This window comes from Aquarana catesbeiana, linkage group LG03 (genome assembly GCF_042186555.1).
Source record: "Aquarana catesbeiana isolate 2022-GZ linkage group LG03, ASM4218655v1, whole genome shotgun sequence".
Taxonomy (NCBI): Eukaryota; Metazoa; Chordata; class Amphibia; order Anura; family Ranidae; genus Aquarana; species Aquarana catesbeiana.
The window spans coordinates 59,324,411-59,339,244 of record NC_133326.1 but is presented as its reverse complement, the minus strand read 5'-3'; the positions used below and the strand labels follow the sequence as shown (position 1 = coordinate 59,339,244).

The 14,834-nt window shown below is 42.6% G+C and overlaps 1 protein-coding gene across 2 annotated transcripts in view; it reads left to right on the top strand.

Annotated features, from left to right (window-relative positions):
• Positions 1-14,834, top strand: part of ADAMTSL3 (ADAMTS like 3) — a 754,066-nt gene that overhangs the window by 643,635 nt on the left and 95,597 nt on the right. For both annotated transcript variants that reach the window (XM_073618577.1, XM_073618575.1), the window contains exon 18: positions 12,822-13,017. In XM_073618577.1, the coding sequence (XP_073474678.1) occupies positions 12,822-13,017 (196 nt within the window). The remainder of the gene's footprint in view (positions 1-12,821; positions 13,018-14,834) is intronic.

Sequence of the window (14,834 nt, the reverse complement as noted above, 5' to 3'; positions counted from 1 at the left end):
TTGGAATACATCACTCCATTAGGTTATAAAGCAGCCTTTATCAATCTTTTTAACATGGAGGGACCCTTGAAATAACTTTCTGGCTTCAGGGAACCCCTACTAATTAATGCATCTACAGCTTACAGGACATTAGTGCTAACTAGAGCATATGAGAATAAATAATAGAATTGGGCATGTGGCATACTTAGCATATTTAAAAAACAGGGCTGCCCTAGACAACAAAACTATTTTATTTTCCAATCATTTTTATTGTTTAATAGGAAAGGAGAGTTACGAGCATTTGTTTGAGACAGAGGCGCAGTCAGTAACCAAATAAGTGTTAATGTGCATGGGACATCACACAATGCCAAGGTATAAAGATCTGTGCATAATACCAGTACATGGGCCAAAAATAATAATCAAATTAAAAAAGAGTAATAAAGACCAGAAAAAAACACAGCCCATAAAAATTGTAGTGCCCCTTCACATTGGTGGGTGGTGCAGTGCCTGTTTACATAGGTGGTTGGTTCTGTGTCCCCTTACATTGGTGGTCAGCGCAATGCCTGTTTAGATTGGTGGTCAGTTATGTGCCCCCTTACATTTGAGATCAGTGCAGTGCCTGCTTACATTGGTGGTTAGCTCTATGTCCCCTTACATTGGTGGTCAGTGCAATGCCCGATTTCATTGGTGGTCAGTTATGTGCCCCTTTAGGCCCTTTCACACAGGCCGAATTATGATTTGCTCACCAGGGGATCTGTCCGCTGATCCCCCGTTGAGCAGAGCAGAGCGGGCAGGTCCTCTCAGTTTATGCAGAGCGGAATGGACACAGCCCGCTCTGCTCTATGCCCTCTGATCCGACCATATGGAGGGGAACTGATAACTTATCATTTGTTTTTGCCAGATTGGATCAGATTAGAGGTATAGGGGTGTAAACAGACACAAGTGTGTTTACATCCACCACTCCATAGATGAGAATGGATGGTCTAATCAGGTCTGGCTGAAAAATAGACAGGCAGACATGATCAGACCTCTCGTGTGAAAGGGGCCTTACATGGTCAGTGGAAGAGGGTCCAATTTCACTGCTGGTTAATGGGAAGATTGCCCCTTACTATGGTGATCAGTGGGAAGAATGCCCCACATATTGATGGTCAATAGTAAGAATGTCCTCCCACAGATAGCTGCCAAAGACAAATGATGTTAGTGGTAACTTATCTGAGAGGCTCAAGGAACCACTGTAACCAATGGACGAATCCTAGAGTTCCATGGAACGCTAGTTGAGAAAGCTTGTTGTAAAGTCTTACGGGCTAATATGGATTTGGTAGGAGGGAAAGTGTTAAGCTGCTATGCTTCTATACAGCCATGGTTTCCTCTTCACTATACTTATCTACCAGATTTGGATTGTTTTTTTTGCTATAATAGCATACATTGTGGACTGCCTTTTTATTTTCCTTCTTGCTGCTGTAAAATAAGAGTTTCAACTGTAGATTTGTTTCACTTTACAAAGCTCATATTTCAGAACTTTTAACATTTACGTAGGATTTCTAACTTGTACACAGAAATAAAGAAAGAAGCGCCAGGCCAAAATCAAATGCAAACGTCCAAGATCATTTTAATCGTTGGTGAAAAACAGCCAACATGTTTCAGGGGGCAAATGATTTAGGCATCGGCAGCTATGTGCCTAAATGATTATTTTATCTAAGCCTTAAAACATCCCTGTCATTTGTCCCAAAAAAGTCCTAATTGCAGGTTTCTGTAATAGAAGAAGTATTATGCTCACCTGCCTGGTGGCCTGTTTCTCGTATCTGTTCCAGCTCTTTAGCCTCTGCTGGACCCTTCAGTACAAGTGTTGAATACCCATGACTGGCTGCCTTCATCATCCGTCCCCTATGACAATGTTTCTCAACTTCAGTCCTCAAGTACCCCCAACAGGTCATGTTTTCAGGCTTTTCATTATTTTGCACAGGTGATTTGATCAGTTTCACTGCCTTAGTAATTACCACAGCCATTTCATCTGAGGAAAATCCTGAAAACATAACCTGTTGGGGGTACTTGAGGACTGGAGTTGAGAAACAGTGCCCTATGCTGTGTCATATAGTCATTGCCATTAGGATTTTCTTTGTGACTGATAGGGTTGCTTTAAAGCCCTCAGTTTTCACTTCCAGCCTCAGTTTGGGAAAATATTTTAAAAACCTTGTTGTATAAAGTAAATGACTGCTGGTCCTTCAGGCAGTGCAAGTTCGTGGGATTGATTTACTAAAGCAGCAAAGTGAGCTAAGTGACTAAGGTGAAGCCATGCTCCACCCAATCTTTTACAAGGGCAATTAATTAAAACAAATTAAAAAATAAGATTTATTCTTACACATGATTACACAACACTCCACCTTATTCACTAGGCTCTGTTAATGTTAACTTGGAAAAGTAAACAGTCTCTGCCCTTTCAGTGAACAAATCCCAATTAGTTAGAAGGCTCACCTACAGTAATGCACACGCTCAGCTGGGTTGATTTACTATAGGCAAATTGACAGAGCACTTTGCAAGGGCTTTGTGCCAGAGATTAGTAAATTATTACATTATTATTATAAAGGATTTATATAGCGCCAACAGTTTGTGCAGCGCTTTACAAAATGAAGAGAAGCTCTGCTGACTTCCATCGTCCGGTCATGTGCAGGCATAAATGCTGTTTTTTTTTTTCCTTGCATGTGATTGGGTATTCTTTGCAAAGTGAAGCTTTACCTCATTTACTTTGCTGTGGAGCAAATGCCCTTGCAGCGTACATCTGCACTTGCAAATGTTAAGCCGTGTACACACGATCGGATTTTCCGACGGGAAATGTGTGATGACAGGCTGTTGGCGGAATATCCGACCGTTTGTACGCTCCATCGGACAATTGTTGTCGGATTTTCCACGGACAAATGTTGGATGGCAGGTTTTAAATTTTTCCGCAGACAAATGTCTGTTGTCGGATTTTCCGAGCGTGTGTACACAAGTCCGTCGGACAAAAGTCCAAAGTACAAACACGTATGCTCGGAAGCAAGGACGAGCCAGAAGCGATCGGTCTTGTAAACTAGCGTTCGTAATGGAGAGCTAACATTCGTGACGTGGCAAATTATGAAATCTTGAAATGCAGCGCACAATTCTCTTCTTCTTTAATGGGATAATAATGAAGCTGCTTTGCTGGTGATACTGATGGAGTTATGGCAAACACATTTTCAAAAGCTTTTTATTTCTAGTGATATCAAGAATAATATTATTATGTTTTTTTTTTTTTTTGTTTTTTTTTTTAGAGGCAAGTTACCACACCATTATCCCGTAGTTCTTAAGATTAAATATACAACTATGTTGGTGTCCCTTGTTAATATTACATTGTATTTTTTTAAATGTAACTGCCTACAATTTTTTTTATTGTGCATTAAAAAAAGAAAACAAATAAAATTAGACATGCTATCTGCCAATAGAACGTAACCAAAAAGTGCATTCTATGCATCCAAAAATATAGAAAATATACCAAATCAAATCATTATTCAACCAAAAAATAAAATAAAAGCCTCATGCATGTGTCCTGCTTCCTAATATAGGGGGTCAACAATGCCAAGAGTTGGTGAAAGCAGCGGTCCGTCATCCAGAGATAATTCCAAAAATCATCTGGATTATTCTCCTGGAGCTCCCGCAGCAAAGGCATATGACATAATTGGTCACCATTAATAAAGCAACCAATTTTTGGTCCAAGAAATCCTCCTCCTGTTCCTGGACTGGACTTGGGTCAAAGCAATAACTCCAGGGTCAATAATAAATAACACGTTATCTCCTCCAACTCCGCAACATGTCTGGTTGACGAAAGGCCGTTCAGAAACAAAATGAAAAGCGCAAACTGAAAAGCGCTAAATGAAAAGCGCAAAATGAAAAGTGCTAAATGAAAAGAGCGACTCAACACTCACCAAACTTCTACTAACACGAAATAAGCAGAAGGAGCCCAAAGGGTGGCGCTAAAGAGCTGAAAAACCACATAGTACGTCACTAGGTTCGTGTTTGTTGGCCAACAATTCCTTGCCGTTTGTATGCAAGACAAAATCCAGGCACACGCCTTCGGACAAAAGTCCAAGGTTTTGTCTGCGGAAAATCCGATCGTGTGTACACTACAAGGCTTAACTGTCTGAAATCTAAAGATGGTCATAAACTGTGCAAATTTTCTTATGAACCGTATGAAATTTGCTTTTTGGGTGGCCCTGTTGCCCCTCTCCCACCTGACATCCTTTTTTTTGAAAAATTGAAAATTGTTGGCCAAACAGTGGCTGCATCCCATCAAATAAAGCCTCTGTTCAGGCTTTCAGAGTCACCACTGGTGGCTGTGACAATAAAACAGCCAAGCAGGGGGATTTTTCTATTCATGCTGTATAGCATCTATATAGATCTAAGGCCTTGTTTGAGGGCAGTAAAATGCCCTCCAAACGCCCCCTCCCCCAAAGTTGCAAAGGCAACCATACCAGCCGTACATGCCACAGCTGCATTGTGAGTCAAAGGGTATTCCCTCTGTTACCTAAATGGGGCTGCTTCTTGTGTACTTTTAGGGGTAAAACGAGGTAAGGAGGCAATATAGCGCAATTTCACTGCCTGTCAAACACCCTCCACCATGGATTGCTTTTCAGAGGGCAATACAGATGTAATAGGGCGTACACACGGTCGGACTTTGTTTGGACATTCCGACAACAAAATCCTAGGATTTTTTCCGACGGATGTTGGCTCAAACTTGTTTTGTCTACACACGGTCGCACAAAGTTGTCGGAAAATCTGATCGTTCTAAACGCGGTGACGTAAAACACGTACGTCGGGACTATAAACGGGGCAGTGGCCAATAGCTTTCATCTCTTTATTTATTCTGAGCATGCGTGGCACTTTGTCTGTCGGATTTGTGTACACACGATCGGAATTTCCGACAACGGAACGAAAATTTTATCTCCTGCTCTCAAACTTTGTGCGTCGGAAAATCCGATGGAAAATGTCCGATGGAGCCCACACACGGTCGGAATTTCCGACAACACACTCCGATCGGACATTTTCCATCGGAAAATCCAACCGTGTGTACGGGGCATAAGTGTATGACCAGATATGTTAAAGTGTATGTGTTGGGGGAGCAATGGGCAGAGCAATAGTGACTGTTTGCTCCTTCTTGTGTCTAATCTACAAATCTCAATATTTAGTAATGCAAGAAGAATATGGAAGAGCAAGCGTGTGAAAATGTGAAAATCACTTAAAAGTGACTTTAAGGTAGCCACTGCAATCATAGCTTAAAACATGTCCTCACTACAAGCATACTTTACTTTCCCTTTTTCCCTTTTCCCATTTTCTTCTGCCAACTCATTGTAACTACAGACTGGAGCATAATTAAGCAGCATGTCAAAAACTTTGGTAAATAACAGACACTAACATAATAGGTCACAATAAACTTAGGAGGTTACAGTATTTAGGCAAGGCAAAGCTTTGTACTACAAGTGCAAACTACAAGTGCAAAGTGCACTTGAAATTGCACTGAAAGTGCACTTGGAAGTGCAGTCGCTGTAGATCTGAGAGGCAGATCTGAAAAGAGGGGAAGCTCTGCTGATTTTATCATCCAATCATGTGCAAGCTAAAATGCTGTTTTTTATTTTCCTTGCATGTCCCCCTCGGATCTACACTTTCAAGTGCACTTTGCACTTGAAGTTTGCACTAGTAGTGCAAAGTGGATTTGCCTTTAGTAAATGACCCCCTATGACTTTATAATGCAGCAGCCAGTAAATGTTCTTTAATTCCCATGGATGTACAATAGAATGTTTAGTTCTTTACATTGTGCAACCACAAGCGAATGAGCACTGATATTTGCAATATTGTAAAACATGGTGTTTGATTATTTCAACGCAACATGAGGACGGAAGCAAGACTTCAAATATGCTGAGATATTTTATAAAGGGTAATCTTAAACAGATGGCAATACAATTACAGGAGCTAGACATGCATAGATTCATTTAGCAGAAAGATGCACAGGTTCACTGGAAAGTTTACTAAGGCAATTTCAGAGGCCCCGGCGAGGTCTTCTAGTAAATGTAAAAGCTGCATGTAACTGTTTACCGTACATGACACACCTCTGTACATTATTACATGGATTTTTATTGTACCTTGGTATATGTACAAATCCAAGAAAATGGACGAGGAAATTAAAGTCAATTGTAAGATGCAAGTAAGTAAAAGCACACAACTAGCTTAATAGTTTGCTTCTTTGAAAACATGTTAGATCCGATTCATGAAAACCTGGGAAAATAATATGACCAAAAACTTGGAGGTGTTAGCAGCCAATCTGGTTTTACATGTAGCACTGACCCCTGAAGGAGCTGCTGGTATTTGATTGGGCCTCTCCTCTGCTCTTACACCCCCAATGACTTGGCTCAATCCCCTTGACACAGCTGTGGTGCAGTGTGAGAGTCCTTTCACACTGGGTCGCCCATAGCGTCGGCGGTAAAACAACGCTATTTTTAGCGGCGTTTTACTATTGGATTAGCGGCGCATTTCGGCCGCTAGCAGGGCGCTCTTACCCCTTGCTGGCGGCCGAGAAAGGGTTAAAACTGCCCGCAATGAGCCGCAATAGCAGCATTTTGCCGGCGGTATCCCAGCGCTACCCCATTGATTTCAATGGAGAGCAGAGGGGGAGGAGCAGTAAACACACCGCTCCTTCACCGCTCCAAAGAAGCTGCTGGCAGGACTTTTTTTCCAGTCCTGACAGCGCCAGCTCCGGTGTGAAAGCCCTCGGGCTTTCACACTGGAGACAATGCTGCAGCTGTTTGAGGGCGGATTGCAGGTGCTATTTTTAACGCTATAGCGCCTGCAAAACGCCCTCGGTGTGAAAAGGGTCATAATGTGAAACTAATAGCAGAGGATAACCCCACAATGTGCAATATAACAATAGTATACCTCTGCTGTTACCTGAGTATCTGATGTTCCACCTGCTGAAAAAAAGGAACAACACTCCATACCAATTGTACTTAACCAGGAATGTATTTTTACTGGAACTGGTATAAAATAGTAATTACAGTATTTGCACTGTCCCACAAACGTAATGCAACAGGCCAATAGTTATTCACAACTGTTTGTACATATAAAGTTGTCTTAGAAGACCCCTGAGAGTGCGTCTCCAAGTGGGACTAATGCTCAGAGTGAAAACGCTTTAACTCTGGGCACCTTCCCACTTCCAGCACACTTTGGTAACCACAGGAATGCAAAGTTAATCAATAAAGTACAACACAATTTCTAGGGAGCTCCCCCTACTGTATAATGCAGTCCCTCTTATCATTAATAGGATGCAAGGCCTTGAAATGAGAAATGCAGTCTTTTTAGTCTTCTGTCTTCTGCTAGCTATTTGTGTTGTAGTAATTGTAATCCAACAGTTGAACAAACAAGAATTAAAGGAATATTAAAACTACTTCTTGTAGTGCAATACACCTGTAATTGCCTCCGGTGCAATTGGCTTTGAACAACACAGTGTCAGTTGTACAGTGAAGGGTAGCTTTGAGGCCTGTTTAAACTCAGTCCTTTTGAATAAGATTTCCTCTGGGGGACTACAGGTCTCAGCAACACTGTGTTAAAAGTCTAGGTGTATAAAAGTGCGTTAAGAAACTATGGGCGACAGCCCTCTCACCCAACTAGGCCTGGAGGATAGAACAGCTCCGCTCTGGTGTACTCATTCTTGCTTCTTGCCAGCCAGTGCCGTTACACCGCTCCGCTCTGAAAGATGAACCGGGACCCTCTGATGGCTCCGACAGGTGCCTCTGGATCCTTCCCGATCCGGTCACACAGTCTTTCCAGCACACAGGTGCAGAGCAGCGTCGCTGGCTGTTTCGATCCGCAGTTTGTGTAGGCTGTGCTCTCTGGAGACCTCCTCACAGGTCCTTGTAGGCAGGCCACGCGTCCAGAAGAGACCCAAGATGGCCACGTGGGGCCTTTTATAACCTACCCAGCATGCAGTTCAGTCTTTTGGTGCTCATGGGTAGGTCACTTGGCATTGTGGGTAGGTAAGTTCTTGTATAATGTAAACAAACAGTCACTTCCTGTAGCATTTCTCCATGTTCTTGAAATAGAAAAATGAATGAAGTCCATTTCACGTTTAAGCTACTAGATGGTGCCAAATACCAATGTATATAACATTATCTATTATTTGAATTACATGGCATTAGAAACCAAAAATGTCAGCGCTACATACAATACAGTTTTTGTAAAAAAAAAACTCTTATTGGGCATTATGGGCAACCTTAAACTCAAATCCAAACATGTATTATATTGCAGCTTACCAATTCTTAGATGTGCTGACTGCATTAGTTTTATTTTTTAGCCTTTCTTTCCTTTATTTCCACCTGGTGATCCCACCAGTAAGTCTGTTGGTTTTCAACAGGACAGATTGTCCACATGTATCAGTTATAGTGTTGAAATCAGCTTTTATTTATTTATGTCAAGCCTTTATCCCAAAAGAAGAAACTGTTTGCTGTCACTACACTGTGAGCTGGAATTTGGCTTCAAATTGTTAGTGTATCTAAATTTGCTAGTACATCTAACACCCCCCCCCCCAAACTGACAATGCTTCTGTCCAAGGGTGCCCCTATGCTCATTCATCCAGAGTAGGAGCACTCTTATACAGGGGGTGTGTTACTGGCCAGATTATCAGGTGAAAACAGAGTGAAAAAGCCTAAAAAAAGTAATGGAAAAGTAATGCAGTCACCCCATCTAATTATTGGTAAGCTGCGATATACAGTATTACATTTTTGATTTTGGGTCTAATACCCCTTGAAGATTATTATTATTATTTTTTTTTTTTTTACTGCTTTTGTGAATCGGCCTCATGAGCTTGTTTACTATATCCAGGGATTACAAACAACCTTGCAGAAATTGGCTGTTGCCTTATTTGCCTGTGCTTTAAAGTGGTATTAAACACTCCTACATTATTTCATGGGCCTACAGGAGGTTTATGACATAATGTGCTAGTAAGCATCACATATTATCATATTATGGCAGACTTACCTGTCAAGCAATGCCCTCCACTGCTGTGCTGTCATGGTTCCAGTTGGTCCAAGGCACTTCCATCTTCTACCTGTCTTTCTTCCAGGTTCGCTTTCTCTACGCTAAGTGAAAATTACCTTGCAAAGTAAACAGCCTGTTTGCTTTTAGTAAATTAGCCCCAACGACTGAGAACAACAAGGAAGGCACCTGATTCACTTAAAGAGGAAGTAACCCCTCTTTTTTCCCCTGCAAAGTAAAAGCATATTGGGCTAGTATGCATAGCATACTAGCCCGTTATGTGCCACTTATCTGCAAATGTAGCCTGCAATGTCCCCGCTGGTGTCCGCATCAATCTTCGCCCCTCTTGCTTCCGGGGCCGCAGACTCTTGCTCTGTGACTGGAGTCGCGTTATGTCACTCCTGCGCAGGAGCCATCAGTCAAGGCACTTGCTAGTGAAGAAACGGCACAGACTGCCATATCTTCGCAGCGCATGCGCCAATGACATCGTCGGCGCACTAGGTAAATATCTCCTAAACAGCGCACGTTTGGGAGATATTTACAGTACCTATAGGTAAGCCTTATTATACGCTTACCTATAGGTACAACTTCTGCATTGGGGGTATACAACCACTTTAACTGTTTTATTCAGTGAGTTTGATTTACTACTGAGAGGAGACTGTTCACGTAGCAAAGTGAATGCTCACTTTGTAAAGTGAATGTTTAGCTTAGTACATAAGGTTAAGCTGTGTTCACTTCACTCCTGCTCTTTAACCCCCCTTGTATATGATTGGGTATTCAAAGTAAATGCAGCTTTACTTTAATTGCCATGGGAAGAGTGCATAAATTCAACACGCAGAGGTCTGTGCTTTCACCAAGATTCACACAACTTTTCTGCAATATTCCTCCATTTTTCTAATGGACTGTTACATTAAAAATTTGGTGACCCTTGGATGAAAGTCTTGTGAGTCCTGGGTGAAAGTTATATGAAGAAATTGACAAATAAACCTCTACACCTTTACTAAATAAACCCAATGTCCTCACTGCCAGGAGCCATAAATTATGACTTCTATTCTGCAGTTTTTGAAGATTACAAATAGCTAGAAGCATATTTGTTATATTATGTGTAGCGCTGGTAGATTTTTTTAATCTACCGCTTATAGGTAAATTTAATGGGTCATCTGTTCTGTGCATAGTTCAGATTCAATCTATTGTTAAATTAGCCTCTGTTCCAGTTTGGCTGTGTTGTGTGCAGTTCCACATTGTGCCTGCGGGTGTCGTTGTCACCGTAGGTCGGTGTTGGAAAGCAACAAGCTGAAGTATATGAGTGCTCTTCTTTCTCAGATGTAACTCGGCAGAGGTTGTCCCCTGCGGTGCATTCTGGGAAGGGGTATTTAAGGGACAGACGCCATATTTCTTGGTCTCTTTCTTTCCACCTGCTGGCCCACCTGGCCAACAGGTATGTGCTAGGAGTCCTACCTTGTGGTCCTCCGGGCCGGAGGACTGCATTGCTGCAGCGTGTGGGTGGGCTCAGAAGTCTGTCTGGGGCCTACTACAACTGTTGCAGAGATGGTCCTGTGCTGTCTGTCCTGCGGGAAGAAGCCAGACAATTGGGAAGAATCCAGGGGAGGACCCGTCATGGAAGGATCATGCGGAGCGCTGGTCTGGAGAGGGGCCTGGTGACTCAATTGGAGGACGCATCTTAATTTAACCTACCATATAGTACTGCCGGGTCAGCTTAAAGGTTCTGGTACTGTGTTGCTGTTCATCTAAAACGACTACGTCCTGTGGCAGAGGATCGTACAGTTTTGTTCTACCCAAGTCTGTGGCAGAGACTTTTTGTTCGTGCTGCGCTCCGGCTGCTAGGTCAGTGAGAGAGATCTATCCAGGCAAGAAAAGATTTAAACCTTAACTGAAGATACATTCATCCCTGAGATTTCAATTCCTTAGTGCTACACCAAGAAAAGGTATTTGAACTTCCCAGCAACTCTTCTTCTACCTCTTTCCTGCTACTTCTTCCAGTTATCTCCCATTAAAGCATTGGAAAATGTACTAAAGTGACTGGTGCCTGCATTGTCAGATAATAAGCTCAACGTGGACTCTAAGTCTGGTATTGGTGAAACTACAGGTAAAAAGGTGATGGTAACAGCCCGCTTTAAATCAGCAGCTCCACCGTGAGTTATTGCTACATATGTAACAGATAAGTTATGTTAATATAGAACTAAAGGCAAAACTTATTTTTTCTCATTTTGGAAAGAGTAAGGGAGGTATTTAAAGGAGAAGTTCAGCCTGAGCTTCTCCTATGGGTCACAGGAGTGCAATTCGTTTTGCACTCCTGTGACCCATTTTCAGAGGAGAGCGGTTTGAAGTCTGCTCTCCGCTGATGTCACTGCTATCAGTCGAGGCAGCTCATCATCCCGAATTCCCAAGTCTGAATCAGCCAACTGCCTTGACTGATGGCAGTCTCAGCGTTTCAGCGAGCCACTGAGACGGCCACTCACCGCCCCTCCACAGCTCAGCGCTCCAATGAGCCTGGAGGAGCAGAGCAGGAGAGATGCTGACTGACAGGCAGCATCTCTCTGCACGGGGAGGGGAGAGAAGCGAGCTATCGGCGGTGTTCGTTGGCTTGGTTCTCAGTGCAGAGATGCCTAGGGACAGCTGCAGCATCTGTCTGATGCTGCATCCACCTAGGTAAGTATGAGTATTTTAACCCCTGTCCAGGTTACACATCTGTGTCCAATCGAAAAGATTTCCCTTAATTTCTTGTCCCATAGCCAAAACAGGAAGGGAGGGAATCCCTGGTTGTCACCAGAACTCATTGGAATAATTCCCTTCTCTTCCTGTTCTGGTGACAACCCAAAATTTGGGATTTCCTTTCACTTTAACTCTAACAGGAAACATAACAAATAGAGCGGATGGGTCTAAAACAAAAAAAAAGTTTGCTCTTAGTTATACTTTAATTCTGAATATCCAAATATGTGCCAGGGAAAAAAGATTACACATAGCTGAATAAACGCATAGCGCTTCAACTTTTTCACTAAGCCAAGTGAGTGCACTTTATCAGCCCCATTAAATCAAACTGTTTGGCCTCCTTCACACAGGGTGTTTCAATATGTACACCCATGCTAGGGCCATCTTTTCCTGCATGAGATGCACAGGTGATCCGTGCATCCATGTGTAGGAAGTCCTGTTCATGTCAAATAGGACCCATCGGCTACATGGACACAACCTGTTGTCCCAATTTGGCATCAGTGCATATGTGGGTATGTGTATATGTGGGTTCACATCCCCAAAGGCAAACTGTCTGCCTTCAGGGACCTGCACGTGCACGGATTTAAAATTGGGACCAGAGGTTGTGTCCATGCAGCCATTGCGTCTCAGTTGAGATGAATGGGACTGTCTACATGTGTATGCATAGAACATCTGTGCATCTTGTGCAGTCAAAACGGCCCTCATACAGGTGTATGCATTGATACTTCTCATGTACACGAGGCCTTATGTGGAATGGATACCTTCCTTGTTCTCTGCATTTGCCTGCAGTTACAGTTCAGATGCAGACAAGCAGAATGTAAACAAAGCAAAGTTTGCTCTGTCCTGGGTCTGTGATGGCTCTCAAAGCCCCGGGAAGGAAAGGGCATACGTGACAGCTTATATTTGTAAAGCTGTTTTGTATCTCTGGATATATTTAAATAGCTAATGTGTTTTACTTGTTCAATTATCCTTCATGCTTTGGTAGAGACTTTGAAGGAAAAAGTATTATGGCAAAGGTGCAATTTTCAAATCCATAGATGTCCAGAATGTTTACAATAACTGTTCGTATTTATTCTAAACAGGTGGCTGATTGGACCCTGGAGCAGATGCTCGGCAACATGTGGAGTAGGAATACAAACAAGGGATGTGCATTGCTCTGGCCTGGCTGAGTCTGGCAACAATTCTGAACAAGATTGTGGTGGTAACAAGCCTTCCGCACTGCAGCCATGTAACCAGAATGATTGCCCTCCAGCTTGGCATGTGGAAGACTGGCAACAGGTATCCAGATACAATTTGTTATTTTTTTCTTTTGTTTATTTACAATGTTTTTGTTACTTGCAAAAGATAAAGCTTTTCCCAAGACCTCTGCAATCGTGAACTCTAGATCACAGTTGTTTTGCTTTGTCTATTAAGGTTGCTTTGCAGTAAAACAAGGAAACATAAACCCCTCTGTAGACATGCAAACTATTACAAAATATGCCTACAGCATGCACAAGCTATCTAACCTTCCTAGCAAATAAGCGTGTATAATGTATGTGATAGGCATACACTACACAGTTACATAACTTGATTCTTCCTGGTGATGGAGCCTTCTTCCAGGACTCAGGATCTTCCAGACTGATTCTTGCTTCTTAGAGTTCTGCAGTACTCTGCCTCTTCATTTGTCTCTAGCACAAGCAACCAGAACTGCTCCTTTGTCTTAAGCAAATGGTTGTGTCCAAGTCCTTTTTCCCTTCCCCCTATTTCCTGTGGCATCACTTCCTGTCCTGAGTTCATGAACCAGTCCAACATGTACCTTAGCTTATGAACAAGGAAAGCCTGGCTTCTAAAAACAATACGTGGGCTTAAAAATGTTATTACATAATTATGCTATAAAAATCACTAAAATAGCCATAGCAAGACAGATGCTCAATCCTTTGGGTTCCACTTCCCATTCCCCATTTAGCAAAGTCCTGGAGCCAGACACCAGTTCCAAAGGGTAAAATCCACTTTATTGTTCAGCACATGAATAAACACTGACACTCCACCCAGGATCCTCCATCTAACGTGTTTTGCCCTAGTAGTAGACAAAGGAGGATCCTGGGTAGAGGTGGCTGTATGTGCATCTGATGAAAAATAAAGTTTATTTTATCCTTTGAATACATATCTCTCTTCATCTGCTCTTAGGGGTATCTGCTGTTATGTCACAAGACTATGCACAAGGTAGTCATAGAAATGTTTTCATGGGATTTGAGCCTGTCCTGATCTTCTCTACGTGGCCTTACTATTAATCTTCAACACCACTGTTTGTGGGCTCCATATCACTGTGACTCTTTAGTCCCTGAACTGTAAAGGGTGTCTGGTGCACCCAGAAACACAGAAACACAATTGCAGTAAAACTGATAAAAGAGAGGGTGGCAAGGGAAAGGGCCCTTTTCTAGACTTTGTACTAAGGCCCTTACTGCTGTAGTAATGCTGCTGCCTGCATACTTGAATGGGGCAAAACAATGCAATTGAAACCTACAGCAGGGGTGCCTTTTATTGTTTATGAATAGCCATTGCTAGCATACTTGACCTTTTTGAGGATGCCAGGGGCTTAGGTCTTATGAGTCACAATACATATTTTGGACCTTCAAACTGTTATGTGTGTACCTCTTTATAGGAGAAGTTTGGGGTTAGCAAAAAAAACAACCTACATACTCACCTCTATGCTGCAGCATTCTTGTGACACTGCAGCAGTCCCAAGACCACAAGTTGAGTGATCGCCACTGATCGGTCGGACTTTGTTCGGACATTCCAACAACAAAATCCTAGGATTTTTTCCGACGGATGTTGGCTCAAACTTGTTTTGTCTACACACGGTTGCACAAAGTTGTCGGAAAATCCGATCATTCTAAATGCTGTGACATAAAACACGTACGTCGGGACTATAAACGGGGCAGTGGCCAATAGCTTTCATCTCTTTATTTATTCTGAGCATGCGTGGCACTTTGTCCGTCGGATTTGTGTACACACGATCGGAATTTCCGACAACGGATTTTGTTGTCGGAAAATTTTATCTCTTGCTCTCCAACTTTGTGTGTCGGAAAATCCGATGGAAAATGTCCGATGGAGCC